The sequence below is a fragment of the Ptychodera flava genome, chromosome 7 (genome assembly GCF_041260155.1).
Source record: "Ptychodera flava strain L36383 chromosome 7, AS_Pfla_20210202, whole genome shotgun sequence".
Taxonomy (NCBI): Eukaryota; Metazoa; Hemichordata; class Enteropneusta; family Ptychoderidae; genus Ptychodera; species Ptychodera flava.
This window is the reverse complement of record NC_091934.1, coordinates 35439666-35459348: the sequence shown is the minus strand read 5'-3', so window position 1 is coordinate 35459348 and position 19683 is coordinate 35439666. Positions and strand designations below refer to the sequence as shown.

At 35.2% G+C, this 19683-nt stretch overlaps 1 protein-coding gene across 1 annotated transcript in view; it reads right to left on the bottom strand.

The window, feature by feature from the left end:
* Positions 1 to 19683, bottom strand: part of LOC139137412 (protein dispatched homolog 3-like) — a 49383-nt gene that overhangs the window by 13974 nt on the left and 15726 nt on the right. The window contains exons 2-6 of the mRNA XM_070705476.1: positions 6859 to 7850; positions 4938 to 5078; positions 4234 to 4364; positions 2821 to 3092; positions 350 to 510 (exon numbers count right to left, since the gene is read on the bottom strand). Coding sequence (XP_070561577.1) covers positions 350 to 510; positions 2821 to 3092; positions 4234 to 4364; positions 4938 to 5078; positions 6859 to 7800 — 1647 coding nt within the window. The 5' untranslated portion in view covers positions 7801 to 7850. The remainder of the gene's footprint in view (positions 1 to 349; positions 511 to 2820; positions 3093 to 4233; positions 4365 to 4937; positions 5079 to 6858; positions 7851 to 19683) is intronic.

Here is a 19683-nt window from a genome sequence, read left to right as displayed (position 1 = left end):
AACAGTGGTATTATATGGGTGTCAAAAATTTAGAGTAACGTTATCAAACAGGCAAATGTCATGACCTCTAAATGACCTTTAATCCTGATACCATATTTTAAGCACTATTCAGAATAAAAAAATGCTAATTTTGGGTTGAAAATTGGTTAAATCAGTAACTAAGTACGAAATTCAGCAGATATGATTCGCTATTACAGAGTGTTTCATAAAACATTTGTATTTGTTCTATAAACAAATGTGTATGACCGTGTAGGGGTCACTGAGAGAGAATACTGGGTATTTTGCAATAGACTGACAAAAATAACAAGAGTAGAAAAAAGTGACATCATAATTGAAATGCTAGATTTACCTGAGAGGAAATGTTTGCACCAAATGCTGCTGCAGTTGTAAATGACGTAAATAATGTAGCAGTGCCTGCAGTTCGTATCGTAAATGCCATTCTTTCGTACAATGTCTGTATGTGCTTGGATTGTCGGAAGGTATTTATAAATACAAAGACGTCATCAACACCTGGCAAAAGGAAACGACACGTTAAGTATCACATCTTAGGACTTTCACAAAAATGGTCATAATTTTAACAGAATTAGCTTGTTAACTTTACTACAAAAAGCTTTGTAAACTTAAAGCTACCTAGTTTTAAACATTTTTTCACATGAGCATTCCAAAGGCACCTGGTGGCTTGGACATTTGTCTTATTCAATGGCACATAGAAGCTTACAAATTTGTACACTTTTAATTGGTCTATTACCAGACTTTGATGTACCAGTAATGTCATTAATTTTTAACTGGATGGTTGCATGGTGGAATTTGGGATGCAGGTGATTGCAGCTATGCCTAAAACCTTGAACTTAAAGAGATTTCTACAAAAACTAAAACGAACTGGTAATGTACACTTCTTAACACATTAACTTGAATTTTTATTGAAAGATACCATTAAAGAATAAATTGCTGTTGAAAGCTAGGAGCTAGAACTTACGACATTTTGAGAAGTTTTGAAAAATTCGTAAAAAGCAAAAACCATTGCTAGATTTTTTTTTGGAAATATACTAACAATACTGTTCCAGTAAAACCTTTATTTATATTCTATTAGCATACAAGTACAGAACGTCATCCTCTGTGGCTCTGTGAGACTTTTTTTCCATCTTCATAAGTACACTGATAATACAAATTCAACCTCTGCATTCAGCTTCGGCATTTGGTTCATTTAGTTTGTGACTCAACAGTGAAAGGCAAACTTTTGCTAAAACTTTCTTCACTGAAATTATCAACATTGAAAGTTGCCAAATCAAGAATAAAAATCTGAGGTCACAAGTTTGGAACCAGGGAAACAAATTACCTTATATTTACTGATATTTGAAATTCAAAATGGTCACCATACCTGTGTTAACTCAATGGGGAAAAATATAATTTTCCAAAAACTAAGATGGTGAAAATTTTCCTTGCTCCAAGAACTTTATAATGAGCTCCCATAAGGTGTAGATCAGAAAAAAATTGTAAAAATTCCAAATATCTGTCCCTGAGGCGCATTCTATTTTAATAGCAATTGTTTGTTTATTGTTGTATTTTGAATATCTAGAAACACACCACTAACAACTTGGCAGTGGCAAAGACAAGCTTAAACATGAAGTTTGACCGTGAACTTTGCTGAGACAATTGATAGACAGGGTAGCTTTCAGTGAACTTTCCCAACCACAGCATGCGCAATAAAATGTGAGAACACCAGACAATGGACAAAGGAACAATAGTGACCGGGGTCATGACCTCTGAAGACAACTAAAGGTTATACAGGTAAGACTTCTTGTCTGTACTATTTACATGGCTGCCAGACCTGTATGGATTTATCTTTTGATCTTTCAATGCTATTGCACATTTGTGACCAGAGTCATGGATGGAGTCAAAATTAAAGGATTTAATAATGCTGATGTACCAGCAATGAAAAGCATGGATGCTATACTGTTGCATTGTCTTGATTATTTTACAAGTTACTGGTTATAAGCTATGTGGGTATTTTATGAACCTCATAGATCACTTTTCAAGCATCAATGACCGAATACAATGGGATCTGACGGCCACTTTCCATTGAATCTTCAAAGCCCTGCGTGGGGTAAAAAGTTTATGATTTGTGAACTTGATGCTTTTTCCCAACCTTTTTCCCACGCTGATCTGTAATTTTGAATGACAAACACAGCTGACATTGGCAACTTCAGTTGACCTTCTACAATGTCAAACAACCATGACTGACCAGAACAGCTTTTGAAATCACTGGTTGTAATTATTACTCATGTAAATGGGTTATCTGTTTACAGGCAATCACGTCACTTTCAAATTCAAACAGCTATTAAGGCTGTAAATATTTCTGAATTTAAAATTTACGTTTTCAAAGCTACTGTAATTGCTATTGCCCTAAACTCTTTCTTTGTTTTGTCTTTTATCTGGAACAAAAACTGCTTCATTTCCCCCTCTGTCATGGAGGCAGACATCTTGGATATGTGTTGCTATGCAATGCCAGCTAGGTAAATCAAGATATTGACAAATGCCTCAAATAATAATTACTCTACATACATGTACATGCCTATGACTGTGCATTTTCAAAGTCAATTTTGAAGGGTCACTCATCAACCAATCAACAAATTATTCAAAATTGCCACTTTTTGGAGCTGATTCCCGGGCAGAAGTGAACAGCCTGAAAACAACTCCAGTAGCTAGAGAGATAAATGAAATTTTAACAACTATGGATCCCAGACTTGTTAAAGATTTATACTACTACGTCAATGTTTTCAAATAATCCCTGGATATGATTTACAGAATATATCCACTTACCTATCCCGATCACCACAAAAATTGAAATTCCGTTGAGAATACCAAACGACTCGTAGGCAAAGACGACCCTGTATACCACGAATGCCAGGCCAAAGCTGGTAGCAATGCTGATGAAACCATAGATGGTCAACCACAGTGAGAATGATGTCAGAATGAATACAAGAAGGAAGATGAGAGCGCCGCTGATTGCACCCATGGATATGTCATGATAGAATGTCTGTTGAACTTCCCAGTCAAAGAGCTCAGTTCCTCCATACAGGACCATTATTGATCTGAAAGATAAATATGTACAAATTCTCTCATCTACAGATTATAATGGGATAGAGTCAGACTAGCTGGATATTTCATGAAAGCAATCCGACATTTTCAAATATGACAGATGTACTTTTTGGTTTTGGGCATTTCATCCAAACCATCAAACGTTTTTGTTGTGTGACGGGAAATTCCTTCACCACTGCTACAACAAGGTGAAAACTTTGTCATAAAATCATGTTTACACATTCCAAGTGAAAAGAAGCCAATCTCATCCTACATGCCTAGTGTGAGGCCATAAAACACTGAGTGTGAAATTCTTGTGAAATACAGACTCAAAGACCAAATATCACGTGTTGTGATGAAAGACAAGTAAATGCTACATTTCTACTGTAGTCTGGTCAAACTCATGAGTTTTGAATAAAAATACACAACACATTTGTTTTTACTTGAAACACCTGCTGCATTGCAAAATTCAGGTGTAACTGACTGTAAGTATAGTTACGTTTTAATGTTCAGGTAGAATGCTCCCTGTGGAAAAATTTCCAGACAGTCACAAACTTCAGAATTATTTGCTAACCCTGTAGATTACATGAACCTATTTTGAAATGTGTGGGTTGAACGAAAAATTCAATTTTCAATGTCTTGTTTCTTTTCGCCAAGGGTCTTCATTGATTCTTCATGATAATCATCTTGTATGTGTAAGTGGTCTCCCAGTTTTATTTTTCATTATGTGAATAAATATTTGAAAGCTTCCTTGAGCAAAATGTGAGCAAACCTTATCTAGTGCAAACCCTTTATACATTAAGGTAAAATGTGCCTCCAGGAGAGATAGTCACTGTATTCAGACTCTCAAACTGGTCTACTACTTATGGGGGTACAATTTGAAACCCCTTAATTTTGTGAAAATCAAAAATCTAATTTTCCCCATAGAGTTTGAAGACGGGGTGGCAGCCATTTTGAATTTCAAATAATGATCAATTCAAGGTTCTTTGTTTCCATAGCATTGACATTTGTCGGGGTGGCCCTTAACTTTTATTCTTGATTGTGAGAGAGAGTGGTTGAAAGTTTCGTTAAGGAAAGTTTGAGCAAAAGTTTAAGTCATTTGATTTTTAGGCACATACAACCTTAAATCTAACTTATCATTTAAAGCATACTCACTCTGAAGATTCTTTATCTAACATATCAGCGTACGACACGATAAAATTTGTGTACTCCTCATGTTGCTCTGCTTCAGATTTTCTTATTCCATCAGGCCACATGAAGTTACGGATCGGAGTGCCAAACATCACCTGAGAAGATAACAAGTGGAAAATATTGTGTACGGGAGATGGCACATGTATTTGATATACATGTACAATGGAAGCACCAAGTTACAGAATGTTGCTATATTCTGTGGTTTACCAGTTACCGGTAGCTTATAAAGTGTACGGTACTACTGAGAATATAGCCCATATTCATTACCTTTCAACTATTTCATTGCCGCCCATCTTTTCAGTGTTGGGGTTAAATCTATGTACTGAAAACAGTGAGAAATTAAGCTGAAATGATTTAAGTATGTATGATCATCTTTTAATGATGACCTGTAGAGTATTGTGAAGGATTTAAAGAAGGCCATGCTAATGATATTTGCGCATGGTTTTGTTGACAGTATGAGACGAATATTTATAAAGTCTGTGGCCACATCTGTAAAATTTGAATGTCCGCTGGATTAATATGTAATAGCTGTCAATGGTAACTTTGAGCTAACTACAGTATAAGTTACACAAATGCCATACCAATGAAGTAGTTTTATTACAAAATAAATTGCAGGGCAACCTTCAGAAAGTGTATGAAAACAGTTCACATATCTAATCAATACTCACCTCGCTGCGAAGAAGTTTACTTTTAGGGTTGTGCTTGGACATGTTTTCATCCACGTACCAATAGAATGAAGGGTGTGCCATGGCCTTGGTTAAACTGCCATTGATGTCTGCTAGATGAGATCCCATCCCATCATAGAGTACCTACAAACAGACAGAAGGACGAAGTCAGAAAGAGCATTCTTGCTGGTCACTAAATATTTAATTCTCCTTCTTGTACTATACTGGCACTGCCCTTTTAAAAACATTTTTTAAAAAACATTTTTCATAAAAGTTATTTTCATACTGCGGTCTGTATTCGACCCTGAAATTTTGGGTGGATCATACAAAATTGAAAAAAAAAAAGAATTTGAATAAAGAGATTCAGCTGGTACATGCAGGTTTTCAAACAATTTGCCCCTGTCCGTGACACCTCTTGAAAAAGAATTTAGACTTTCCTGCAGCGAGTCTTCAAAACGATGAGGTGATAATTTGAGCTGCATTACTGCATTGGGAGTCTATAACTTAGTACAAATACTCTACCACCATGAGTCAGCAAAGAGTACAGTGGTATTGCATTTGAAAGGGTAAAGTAAACGCTCAGTAATCATGTGTAATGTCACTGCTTTGTTTTAGAAATAACTTTCAGTCTTTCAGTCTTTGATGCAAACACTGCCACCTAGTGGCAGGAACGAAAAATTGACCGAAGTTCTACTGTAATTACAATTGAAAACTGTCCACTGAAAATACATAGATTGAAACTTCATACCATTGCCAGAATAATCTGGATATCTGGTTTCAATAGACATTTCTAGGTCCAGACCTGTGCATGATAATTTCTTCTAACTGAACACAGTAGCACATTTTTTACATTGCGTGAAGCATATATTTGTAAAGGACATAGATCGCTACTGTATGATTTCAAAAGTGCATAGCCACTAATTGATTTTAGTTCACGGTTCATATCTCATCTTAGGTGTACCTATCAAACTGGCAGAAAGTTTATCTGAATTTTTGGAATGACTGTTCATGTAAACACTTTAAGTAAAAGCCTTACAAACCCTGTTGCTAAGATTTTTGTAGAATAATCTTATATGTAAAGTATCGGGATGTACTAGATTTTCTGAATTTCAGAACTTACAGTATCTACTGTTGGTATCTGATATTATATTATCATACCCTGTCTGTCTCATTTTAATTGGTCGAGCTTGACCATGTGACTGCCCACAAATATGGTTTGTTTACTTGCCCGTGAATATGAATAATATTGTAAACATCGAATCTTTACAGCTAAAACGTAAATTGTGATTTGTACAAAGATCATAATCAATCACAAAATAAAATGGAGCACTTGTGGGCCAAGTTTAGACACTTTTTTTGGAAAAAATCTCTTGATTTGCACATTTTTTACAGCGTACGCACTACTCACTGACAAATTCTGGGGCCCCATTGTCTTTCACGTGTGAAATTTTCGTAAATTTCGACGGTTTTCTTGGGTTCGTTGATAATATAATGGAAATAACAGACTCCGCGCTGACCATTAACGTTTATTTCACAGTGCGGGCTCGAGGAAAGCCAAAATTAACAGGCTCGGCAAGCCTCTCCCCTTGCCTATATATACGTTAATGGTCGGTGCGTCGTCCTTTATTTCTATAATATATATCCTATTCATGAATTACTGAACGTGAATATATCTTTTACTCTGTAATTAATGCAAAATGATGTTGGATTTTTACTCATGACTTCCTTTAATTACTACAAGGTGACTTGGTAGCAACAAATGTTTCAATAATTGAATTGTAAAACATCAAGAAACCGATCAGGTTATATTAACCTTTTGGATCCTGGCCCCCTGGTGACCTATGACATCATGCGGACATTTTTGTCTGAGCCAGGTTCAAAGGGTTAAGTCCTATCCTAAAGTCAACTTCTTACTGAAACTTACCTCGCCGCTTACTTCAGAAGGAAAGAAATACGTCATCAACGAATTGATGGGGGCGCAATGATCGATGACTTCCAATGCCTTGTCACCGTACGAGATCGAATTTTTCACACAAAAATCGCTAAATTGGTCGTGTCCCATGATTTTCTGCTCGATCTCATGAATCTTTGCGAGTCTCTCGCTGGTAAATATGTTGTCATGGTTGTTTCCCTTTGCTAAGTACACAAGTGTCATCTTCCAACGTGGGACGCGGTGTTGTACGATGATCTCCCGTTTGCTGCGGCTCGTACCGTCAACAGGATAAGCGGGTGAGTTTTTGATTTCTGAAGGCAGTCTGCTAAAAAACTTCTTGTAAATTGAATCAACGGACTGCTTTTGCTCAGTAGCTCCTGTGTAGATCATTTGCTCGGCGTCCTCTGTGTCACGTCGGTGTCGCGACATCATGTCCTTGAAGGCAGTGTCAAGAGCATCTTGACGAAGTGAACTAGGATGGTTGGGTATTTGGAATGCATCTAGCGATATGTCTATATGCGGTAATTCATAGTGAGTTAAAGAATGCCAGAGTAGAAGTCCCACCACAAGCTTACATGATATTAAGATGAAAACACTAACAACAGGATTAGCAAAAATCTTCCCAATAACATGCCAGATTTTTTTAACTATAAAATGTGATCCTTTGAATGGGTCCGATCCATGCTCCACAGAAGGTGGGTTGTGGTTCCTTTCGTTTTCTTGTTCTCGTTGCCTGGCAACTTGGTGTCGGTACAGCTCACCTTCTGCGACATCCTCAGCGTTGTCATCATCTTCTGAGACGGGACTTTGTTGAACTTGGAGTCGTAAAGAGTGGTGTGAGAAAGTTACATCTTGCCGTATATCGTCATTCAGAACGTCATAGTGGCGATAATTTGTGAAATCGCAGACTTCAGTGTCACCGAGGAAACTCATCTCTCAGAGTAAATCACCGCCAGCTTGCACCTGCAGTCTATGCTAGCACCCTACAAACAAACCAAATGGTATCATTAATGAGAGCTTGCACCCCTCTGGAAGTGTCACTCTGTTGTTGATAAGCATCATTCACAACTGAAAGTGAATTAAAGGTATACAGTCACCTGTAATCTAAATATGCCCATATACAGTCAAAGGGGCGTTCCTTGGTATTCAAAATGCCCATGTGAGGGCGCTGTTTTTAAAAAGCGGCCATCTGCTTAAAATCTGTGATTGGTTAGCTTTTCCATGGTAACTGCGGCAAAATTGGAACAGGTGACAGTATACCTGTAAGTGTCACTTCATTAATGAAGTTAGTTTGCTTAAACCCTTTGAGTGCTTTAATTTTCCCACCAAAATTTTACTGCAACGTTTTATAAGTTTTTAAAAATTTTTCTCCAATTTTTTTGATAATTTTGGACCAAAAGGACATCAAATTTCACTGGCTACAGTTTTTCATCAAAATTTTGGCAAAAATCTGAAAACATTTGACTGAGATATATTTTATAAGGTGACAAAAATTCACTTTAGCGCTCAAAGGGTTAAATATCCTGGAGGTAAGCGTCAATGGTAATTTTGACTGATTTCTGACACTCGTTCTGTTGGTCTTCTGAACGAGTTCCCTGAGTCAAAGTACAATAGTGAAATGACTTGAACCACAAATCTTCTTGAAAAATGAATAGATATGCATTACATATCGTTTCTTGTACATACAAGTACACATCTGATACAGGAAGATAATCTAGAGAAATATCTTTAAAGATATATAGCACATTATGAAAGCAAAGAGAAATATACATACTAGCTGGTACAACACTGCTAAATCATTTACTTAAATTTTATGTTTTTATTAAGGCTTTGCTGTCCTGACAATATCGCTTTTTGCTTGTGCATTTTACAACCTGCAGTGGGCTTACATTTTTACTGTCGGTATTTTTCTACAGGATAATGTAAAATATCAGAAAAATTCTCTACAACAATTTTCAAACAAATTTCCTATCAAACAGACAAATATTTGTACTGGATATTTTAATTGAACGATCTTGCAGTCTTAATACATTATATATGATTGTCCAATAAATGATCCACATTATAGTAAAAATACGTTATAAAATTGTCTAAATGCTTTCATTCTGGTAAGTATTATTAAGGTTCATATGACCTTTATGTATATTGTGATGATAGGTTTGTAAACACTATGCGTATGATATTGGTGCTGTCTGCTGACAGAAATTATTATTCAATTTTCTATTTTTGTGTCTGTGTGTTTAATGTAGCGTGTGGCCTAGTCTTTTGATATGTCATTTTTATACGGTAGTAATGAAGTACCAACTTGGCCATTTCTTTAACCCTTTCACCAAAATGGTTTTACCCAAGCTCCTTGATATCAATGGTGAATGTGGACCTCAGTTTACAATTTACAGGGGTGAACAGGTCAAGCGGAACTCTCAAATGTCTTCAGTAAAATTTTGGACAAATATTTATTTATGCATATTACAATTGAAGAAGAAATGCTTGTGACCGAATTGCCAAAAAATGTTTACTGTCATCCAAAGACTGAAATTTGACGGTTTCTTTGTACCTGCAAAACAAACGATAAATTACAAAACAGTCCAAATACCATCAATTTTCCCTTTGGGTATAAAGCGATATACTGGTAACACTGACAAAACTTTGCCTGCAGGCTTTAAGAATTTTACAATTACCAAATTGTTCAATCCCGGGTGATCTAGGAGACGTGATCAGTTACCATGGCACCAATTACGTACATGTGCAGGATTTGAATTTCTTTATTTAGACACAGCTAGATAATCTGAAATCCTTGCCTCAGTAACACTCAGCTATTTCAGTGAGGGACACTGCACTTCCTCATAAACTGGATAACTATCTTTGAATGTCATTTCCTTCTACCCTTCGAAATCCATATCCTTCAAAACAAGGACTGGGCTGTTTTTATGAAAATAATATGGCTCAATCAAAAATGGAAATTTTGATAGTATCTTTTCAATTATAATTTATTAAAGCAGCATGCATGTGCACGAAATACTAGATTATCAGCTAAATATGCTCTGATTAATCTAATAATAACTTTTTATTACTACAATTGTATAAGAGTTTGGTTTTACAAGATAGAGCAAATTATGAGCCTTAAATTTAGGAATCTGATCAACATATAGGAAGGGGGCAGATAACTCTGTATGTTCTTGATGTGAATGATTAATGATTTGAGCGCCAAAGTCTACTTTTCTCCCCTTTATAAAATAAAGCCCTGTCAAATTTTCTAAGATTTTTGCCAAAATTTTGAGAAAAACTGCAGCAAATAAAATGTGATGTCCATTTGGTCCAAAATATCAAAAAATTACAGAAAAATTCATAAAAATTGGTAAAATTTTGCACTAAAATTTTGGCGGGAGAAAATTACAGTGCTCAGAGGGTTAATGATTTCAAAACTGATGTGTTAAAAAAATGTATATCAAATGCACTGATAATATAATAAAGAAAAGATAGACTGGTAAATTGATAATATTTTGTTCTACAAAATACATGTATGTTCATGTTTTCATCATTTGCATTTATAAAGCTTGAACTACAAAGTATAAGCTTTGACAATACAAAATTCTACATACAATATGCAACGTTATTTTGACTATAGCTAGTGAAATCAGTCTGATTAACACATACATGGTGTATTGATAAGCTGAACGTTGGCTTTGCAGTGTAATTTTGGGAGTACAACATGAAACTACATCACAAGCACAACAAAAATTCTGGAAAATACAACACATTTACATGTAATGGATCCTTATAACATGTTATCCTGGGTGATCTATTGGTCACTATTGAGGGAATCTGGTAAACTATGGAAATTTCAATACGTCATACGACACAGGTAATGGATCTTTACATGTAATCCTTGATGACCAATTGGTCTACTTGATATTGTGTAAACCTGGTAAACTATATTATGATATTGAAATATGAGCTGCCATGTCATGTGAGAAATGTGTAAAAAAGTTGAAAGAGAAATGTAAACTATTGGATTTTCAAATTCACTGGTATGTACATGTACTGTGTGATAAAAATCATAAGTTTAGCAAAATATCTGTGTGGAAGTGTTCATGTGATAAAAAGCTGTGATTTTTTAAAGTAATTTTTGTCCAAGCAATTCAGAGAATTATTGCGGTTTAGAGGATTATTCATAATTGTTGGGCACTGATAAAAAGCTGACAAAAGCCAGGCCTGGGCTACATGTATGCATTTACATGTAAACCCTTTCTTTTTCCTGTTCATTGTAAAGAGTGAATGTGTCCACATCAATATAACAGCTATCAGCACTGCCAAGTCACCAAATATCTATAGATTCAGCTGTGTCATATCGAAAGTACTGTATGTTGCAAACTGACAAACTGATATACACGTTATAGATTCTTGAATAGTGAAATACCAATTTGTCAATTTTCAGGCAAAATCGGGAACTTATGTCTGAATCAGTGTTCCTATTTAACTCTATGCAAAAATGTTCATTTAGAAGAAACTTTTTACCAAAACTTTCAGAAATTTCTGACCATGGCCTTACCCAAATCATTGTGGTCAGTGTATTGACAAATCAGTATTGTAAAATGATTCCAAAAAAATCAACGTCAATAGATCAACGTGCACCAATAAACAAAGAAGGGCAAAACAGATAAACATTTTGTTGGAATTGAATTGTGTCATATACGCCATGCTCTGTTCAGGACAAAGCAACACTCTTGATTTACCACTATACCGTAGTGCAGTGTTAACCCTTTGAGCGGCAAAGTCAATTTTTGTCGCCTACATCTGAATATACACTAGTCAATTTTCTTCTAATTTTTGCGAAAATTTTGATAAAAATCTGAAACAAATAAAATGTGATGTTCATTTGGTCCAAAATTGTCAAAAAAAATTACAGAAAAATTCACAAATTGGTAAAATCTTGCACACTATAATTTTGGTGGGAAAAATTGCAGCGCTCAAAGGGTTAAAGGACCAGTCACTCTAACTTTTGATGATTTTTTCATTATTTGTATTTTGTTAGTCAATTGTAAGTTTTTGCTTGACTTCCAAAAGCATGTTGAAACACTCACCATTTACATGTAGCTTGTCAACATGTTGCGTCTATATTAATAAAATGCAATGTTATTGTTTACATTTGAATTCCAGTGTAGATCGGAATTCACTCATAAACAATACTGAGCAATGCAATCTGTACATGTACAGGCTGAGTTGACAAGCAGAACACTGTGTATATACATGCTTTGGGGAGTAGAAGTTAGAACAAGAAATTATGATTGACATTAAAAAAACAAAACTGTAGAAAAATCATCAAAAGTTAGCGTAATTATGGCCTTGTAAGGTAGTATGCGCCTCGAAAGTGAAAGACTTTTACTCAAACTTGCCAAATCGAAAGTTTCAACCATTCAATTACTAAATCAACAATAAAAACTGGGGGTTACCATGCAAAGTGTGGAACTAGCGAAACAAGTTGCCCAACATTTTACAATATTTGAAATTCAAAATGGCTGCCATCCCTGTGTTAACTCTATGAGGAAAGATTAAATTTCAAAATTTTGAAAAACTAAGATGGTCAAAGTTTTCCTTTCTCCAAGAGCTTTAAAATGAGCCCCCACAAGTGGTAGATCAGAAGAGAATTGTAGAAATTTGAGAGTCGATTATCTGTGCCCGAGGAGCGTTCTACCTTAATGAATGGCATGGCCACATCATTTCCTATAAGCACCATGTTAGAGTCACTGAACTGTTAACCTTTCCAACCTACAACAAATACAAAACTTGTAACAAAGTCACATTTTGTATGATATCAAATGTCATCAACTTTTGCATAGGAAGCTCTCCCTCGTTTTCTCAGAAAGGTAGTTTGTGCCTTGAAAGTGAAAGAGACTTCAACTTTAAATTTGCTCAAACTTCCCAAAAGCGAACTTTCAGCTACTGTCTTTCAAAATCAAGAGTAAAATTCGGGTGTCACCATGCAAATTTTGGTAGAAGAGAAACAAATTACCCAATATTTACCGATATTTAAATTCAAAATGGCCACCATATATGTGTCATCTCTGTAGGAGAAAATAAAAGTCTTGATTCCCAAAAACTAATCTGGTGAGAACTTTATTTATTCCATAAGCTTAAAAATGCCTGTGGTAGGCCAAAAATAATATTGTAAAAGTTTGAGATTCCGAATACCTGTCCCCAAGGCCTGAACAGAAAGTTCAATTTGTCTTTCTGTTTTATAGCTGTATCAATAGTATATTATTGTAACAATATTCTCTGCCTGTCAGACAGTTAAACATATATTTTAATGTGTGTGGCGTCATGCAAGGCTATCTGTATCCATGAATCTCATTCATTTCAACACGACATTAAAATAATTGATGAGGCACTATTCTCTGAGAAATTTACTCATTAGATAATAAAACTATAAGTACACAGGATTAATCAAGTCATTGACCAGCATGCAACGTCCATCTCTGTCATCATTATGTTTCAAACGACTGGATTAACAACCGACATTAGCCAAAGAATTACTTTTACCTTTCAACAGTGCGTTAGTTGTTCTGTATTAAAGTATTGTACGTCGAAAGTTGAGCCAGTTGGACTTGGCGTTTAAAGATGCTTTTTAACTAGTATGCATGTACATTAAAGGGGAGGTCCTAAATCCCTTAGTTCTTGCATTGTTGACATTGACTTTGTTCTCTTTAGAAATTTGTGCACAGTTGGTCAATTTGCTCAAAAACAAAGCTGATAGAAAACCTGCCCCTTTATGATATTAATCTCCCTTTTGATGAATATGATTTCTTGACAGTCCAAGCTTTTATACTATATACAGTTAGCTGTGACTATACTTTACTGTTGTGCCACAGATCATTGTACATGTAAATGGCTCCAAAGCTGTTAAAACATCCGGCAATCATCTCGGACAATCTGGCCGAAATTGTGAATATTTTAGTGAATAGTACTATTGTTAAAACACAAAAGCGCACGTCTTCAAGGATGTGCCAGTCTAGTTAGTACATACATGTATACATGTACATGTCTGGGAAAAAACAAAATTTTAAAATTTTGAAAAAACTACACTGTGGAAATTTTTCTTTTCTAAATAGATATACCTAATTCTATTTTTCTTTTTTAAAATGAGCCACCTCATGGGGTATATCTAGCCACCTCATGGGGTATACCTAGCCACCTCATGGGGTATACCTAGCCACCTCATGGGGTATATCTAGCCACCTCATGGGGTATATCTAGCCACCTCATGGGGTATACCTAGCCACCTCATGGGGTATACCTAGCCACCTCATGGGGTATACCTAGCCACCTCATGGGGTATACCTAGCCACCTCATGGGTATATCTAGCCACCTCATGGGGTATATCTAGCCACCTCATGGGGTATATCTAGCCACCTCATGGGGTATATCTAGCCACCTCATGGGGTATATCTAGCCACCTCATGGGGTATATCTAGCCACCTCATGGGGTATATCTGTAAAGAACCGTAAAAATTTGAGAGTCTGGTTATCTGGATTATCTGTCCCTGCATCTCATGCACTGAAAAGAACCCACATGAAATTAACAAAATTTTACTCTTCGTTTCAGCTTTCATATTTTCCTGTACGATGATGTACATGTACGTGCCTGAGATGAAAAAAAAAACTGATTCTTTGCTCTGCTGGAGAATGACTGGATTCCCTTAACTAGAAGAAACATCTGTCAGGACTCACTCATTCAACATGCACTCAAATAAATAGGGATATCCAAAAAAAATCTCCTTAATATCTACTTGCTATATTTGGTTACCAATTCTGATTTATTTCATGGAGTGTTAAGCCAGTGAACATCCTTGAAAAACTCAAGAGTCTCCGGGACTATTTCCTGGGAAAACTCAGTCAGTTCCTCCGCTGAAAGTGGCAAAAAATACCAGCAGCCATAACTGTAACTCCTTCATAAAACGCTTGAGTTTTGCATTTTTCATCTGAGATCTTTGTCAGGAAAGCTGAAGAAAACAAATTGTCAGGTACCTGAAAATCGATTGCTCACTGAGCAGTCTGATCACACACACATATGCATTATGGGTGGAGTGATATACTTCAAACACTTTGCCTGCTGGGTAGACGAATAAATTTTAAATGGATCATCTATTTTTGCATGTAGCTTTCCACTGTCTGACAAATACTGTTCACTTTAAAAACGGTTCAAAATTGTACACTGTACAATGAGGTGTACAAGACAAGTTGAAACGTTTATTTTCATCTGCGACTCAACTTAGCAAATACATATACTTCAGGATTTTATCACGATCGCACATTACAATTTAATTTATGTATTACCATAACCCTGTACTGAAGAAAGTAGATAACACTTCTAAATTTGCTTGTTTGAAATAAAAAAAACCAAAACTAGCAAAAGAAATCAACGGAAGAATACTGACAGAAACTGAAGCAAAACTTTCTTGGTTAGTTAAATTTGAGATTATTACAAATCACAATGACTGTATAAAAATTTTAACTTCAAGCTGAACATTTCGTTTTTAATTTGAAGTTTGGTACACCAATTGTAGGAAAAAATAACACATTTTCCAAAAGCACTGCAAAACAAGTTACCATAATGATGTTTATGTCTTGCAAGTTAGAGTGCAAAATTTGTTTATATAATGTCATGGGAAGTGAATTAAATTGTATCCACGATGAAGGTGCATGTTTTGAAGCAATAAAACTGTAATGTTATCATTTTATCATGAGAAAGAAACTTGATAAAGAAGTGATGGAAGTTATGAGACAGGACTGATAATTAGATTTGAATCCTGCTAAATTTCACATTTTCAAAATATGTTTGCTACGTACTAGTCAAATGATATTACTGACATATTGTCAACCATTTTCACTTTTTTTGCACCTGAAGTTCATCAGTTGTCTCTTCATCAAAGTTCCTGATTTCACACACTAATTAAATCTCAGTTCACTAATTTCTGACATCAGTTGATTGCAAAGTACGATGTTGGATTTATGTGTTATCTGGATGTAAAAACCAACTTTCCCCAGCAAATTTTACTGTTTTACTGTGGAGTACACTGTAAGCCTATTAAGGTTATTAATCTGTCAAACATTGATACAAAATCATTTCAGGAAAAGATTTTTAATGTGGAACATATCATACAGTATGTATTCACATGAGACTTCATAAGATAGGATATATTTCTGCGCAAAAGATTGTATGTCAGTTTATTTTGGTGCATATAATCTGTAAAATTCAATACATTGGTAAGAGATTATGACGAAATTGAAACTTGACTTGGAGACACGGTGCGGCACTGTATGTGACCTTTGCACGATTTTCTTTGATGAAATTTCAATTTTGCTCCCCCAACTCCAGCCCAAATATTCAATGTACACAACACTCAAAATTGACAACCATTATGGTGAAAGGGTAGTACAGCATTGTCCCCTATGATTGTCCATAAATTACCAGTAACACGCTACTGGTAAGATTCAATGTTTGTGATGATAGACGATATCAGAACTTTCGGTTTCATTCTCAGACCAGGAGATAATGTCACTGAAGGCTATGCAATGAAATTTATTGAGCAAACACTTGCTTCAAGATAAACATGACATTCACTGTACACTGCATCGAGGATTTCCAATATAAGAAGTGAGAGCTTTTCAACATAAACAAATTAATTTCATTTCTCCAACTGAATTGTTCCGACTGACTCCAGATGAAAAATTTGGGTGATTACAAAATAGAAATATAGATACGTGACCTGGGTAAGAAAACAGGGCTATGCTAACTTTATGATATATTTCTTGGAGATAAGGGTAGTCGCACAGACATATGTTTGCCATAAAGCTAGAAATTGATGGCTCTGAAAACCATTAAATTCTGTGTAGATTCTGGGAGAAAACATTAAACTTTAAAGGTTGGCGTAAGTTTAAAGTATATCTTATAGCGTTGTTTCCAACCGGATGTCTGGCTTTTTCTTCTTGAAGAGCTTGTGGTATTTCTTCCTCCATGAATATTTATTTTAGTCTTTTCATGAAAAATGTGACTATGTATGAGTCACTGATTTTGCCTGTTGTATCAACTTGAATCATGAGAATCTAACATTTATCATTATTGTATATCAACCCTTTTAGAGCTGCAATTTTTGCACCAAAATTTCAGTGCAACATTTTACCAATTTTTAGGAATTTTTTATAATTTTTTTGATAATTTTTGACCAAGCGGACATCACAGTTCACTTGCTGCAGTTCTTTATCAAAATTTTGGCAAAACTCTGAAAAAATTTGAATTGTATATATTCTATAAAGGCGACAAAAATTGACTTTGGCGCTCAAAGGGTTAATTGATATAAAATGATAGCATCCATAATAATACTACTGCAGTAGAAGACAGCTTTCTGATTATGCACACAGTTGTGAAACTTTGTTAAACGAATGTGTTTATTTAAACATGTATAAAATTACACGCATTATACCATGGAAAATGACTAGACTTTCCGTTTTAATTTCCTAGCATGTACTGGTAGGTCTTCAAGAGTGATAAAGGTTAGCTTATAATGGATACTGTAGCTGAAACTTAAAATAATAAATGCGTTTTATTCCTTATTTTCCCTGAAAGCACGGACATATTATTCTGTTTGCAAATTTTGGTACTAGAGAAACAAGTTACTCAATATATTACTGATATCTGAAATTCAAAATGGGGCCATCCCTGGGCTATCTCTATATTGGGGGGGGGGGGGGGGGGGGGGTAGATTACAGAATTATTATACTGTAAAAATTTGAGTCTGAATACTTGTCCTCAAGGAATATATGTATTCTTCATGAACAACACCAACACAGAAAGACAGATTACGTAAAAAGTCATACTAATGGGGCTTTAATATGGGCATTATTTCAGTCAGTGCGAGATGAGATCTGAGTTTACGAGAAAAAACTCTATCAATCCAGACCACATACCGGTACTAAATTAATTAAAGTTGAAAGTATGTACATGTTTATGTCTGCAGAGGCAGCTAGGTTTCAATCATGAAAATGTAGAAATACTGTAAATTCAAAACGTAAACTGCATCCATCACTTAATTGGTGAATCTCTTTGAGTCTGAAAGGTCATGAGAAAAATGTTGATTTTGCACTTTGCATTCTGGTCATCAAAAGTAAGTCATTTTTTTCACTGATATGTCTAATATTTTAAACTTTTACACCCTTTTTGCTCAGTGTGCTGATCTACCCGGTATGTCAAACACAATATTTTCAAAGTAATTAGAATGATACACGTGATTTTAACCAATCTGCGGTAAAGGTTAATTCATTGAAACTAATGTAATTGAAAAAGGTATATTTCAAAAGAAAGGCCTTTGGGAAACAATTTTCTTCAGTGATGTTTTGGTATAACTGCACTGAGGAAACTCATTTTACCTTCAGGGTAAAAGAGCCAATTATGTTTTCATTGATGACTTCATTAGGACTGACGAAACAACAGTCAATTTCACTAGACCTTTCTGATGTGGTGTCTGGTAAACACAACATGCCAGGAACCAAAAAACCTAACATGAACGACACAAAGCCTTACAAGTAAGTCTACAACAGGTTCAGCTGAGATTATAGCCGCTAGCAGACATCCCATGTTGAAAAAGAATAATGAATTTCAAAATAATTCACCCTTTGAACACTGTAATTTTTCCCACCAAAATTATAAAGTGTAACATTTTACCAATTTTCTGAATTTTTCTGTAATTTTATTGACAATTTTGGACCAAGTGAACATCACATTTTATTGGCTTCATATTTTTAACAAAATTTTAACAAAATTTAGAAAAATACCGTCAAGGACAGTGTGCTCACATTCGGTTTGAATTGGTAAATTCAAGAAATATTTAAACCAGAAAAACAAGAATGACAAAAGCAAATAAGGTCTGCAACTTAGGTACTGGAGGTCATCTTTAGGAACATGCATATCAACTTCTATAGCAATTGGACAAGCAGATCCTACATACATAAAGCAAATGTCAACAAAAAAATTAGCCAGAGAAGCTTGACAAAAAGAAAAGGAGGAGAGGAAAAAAAAAGAGTGGGAAAAAATGTACAAGGGATCTGGTAAAAAGTAATGCTACCTCATCAATCTTCTATCCCCTACCCCCTCCTGAATATCAAATGTTCCACCCCTTACATAAGACCAGCTGGCAGGAAATGTATTTACAACCTTGGGGATGTTTTAATTAATGCTATGAGTGCTATCATTCGAATGTAAACAACACTTAAATCAGTTACAGATAGTGAAATGCCTTCCACTGTAGGGGGGGGGGGGGGGGGGGGATTACAACATCTGGAATTATCCTGGATCCAAATTTCTCATCAGTTCTTGTGTCTCTTACATGCAAAAGTTGCAAAATTGGTTCGCAATGAAAAAATTTTCTGTATCAATTTTACAACAAATTGATATTAAAAATGACAAAATTATGTTCACAGCCTTCGAAACTCTCTCACAAAATATCCTGGGTTGGTGTAGGTCATTTAAGGTCACAAACTGAGAAAATTACCTAAAATATAAAATTTGGGGGTTCCCCAACACTTTGAGCAGAAAATTTATATAATTATATCCCGCGGGACTTTTGTACCAAATTACAAAGCTATAAGACAAGTAATTTTGAGAACAAGTTTTCTTGACCAAAAATGACAAAATTGTCTTAAAAATACAAATTTGTATATTTCAGGACAATTTCCACATATCTAACTATTGTCATCTCTTGACATCTGTACACCAAATATAAAAGCTGTCTGTCAAGGGGCTTTAAAAAGAAAATATTTTTTAC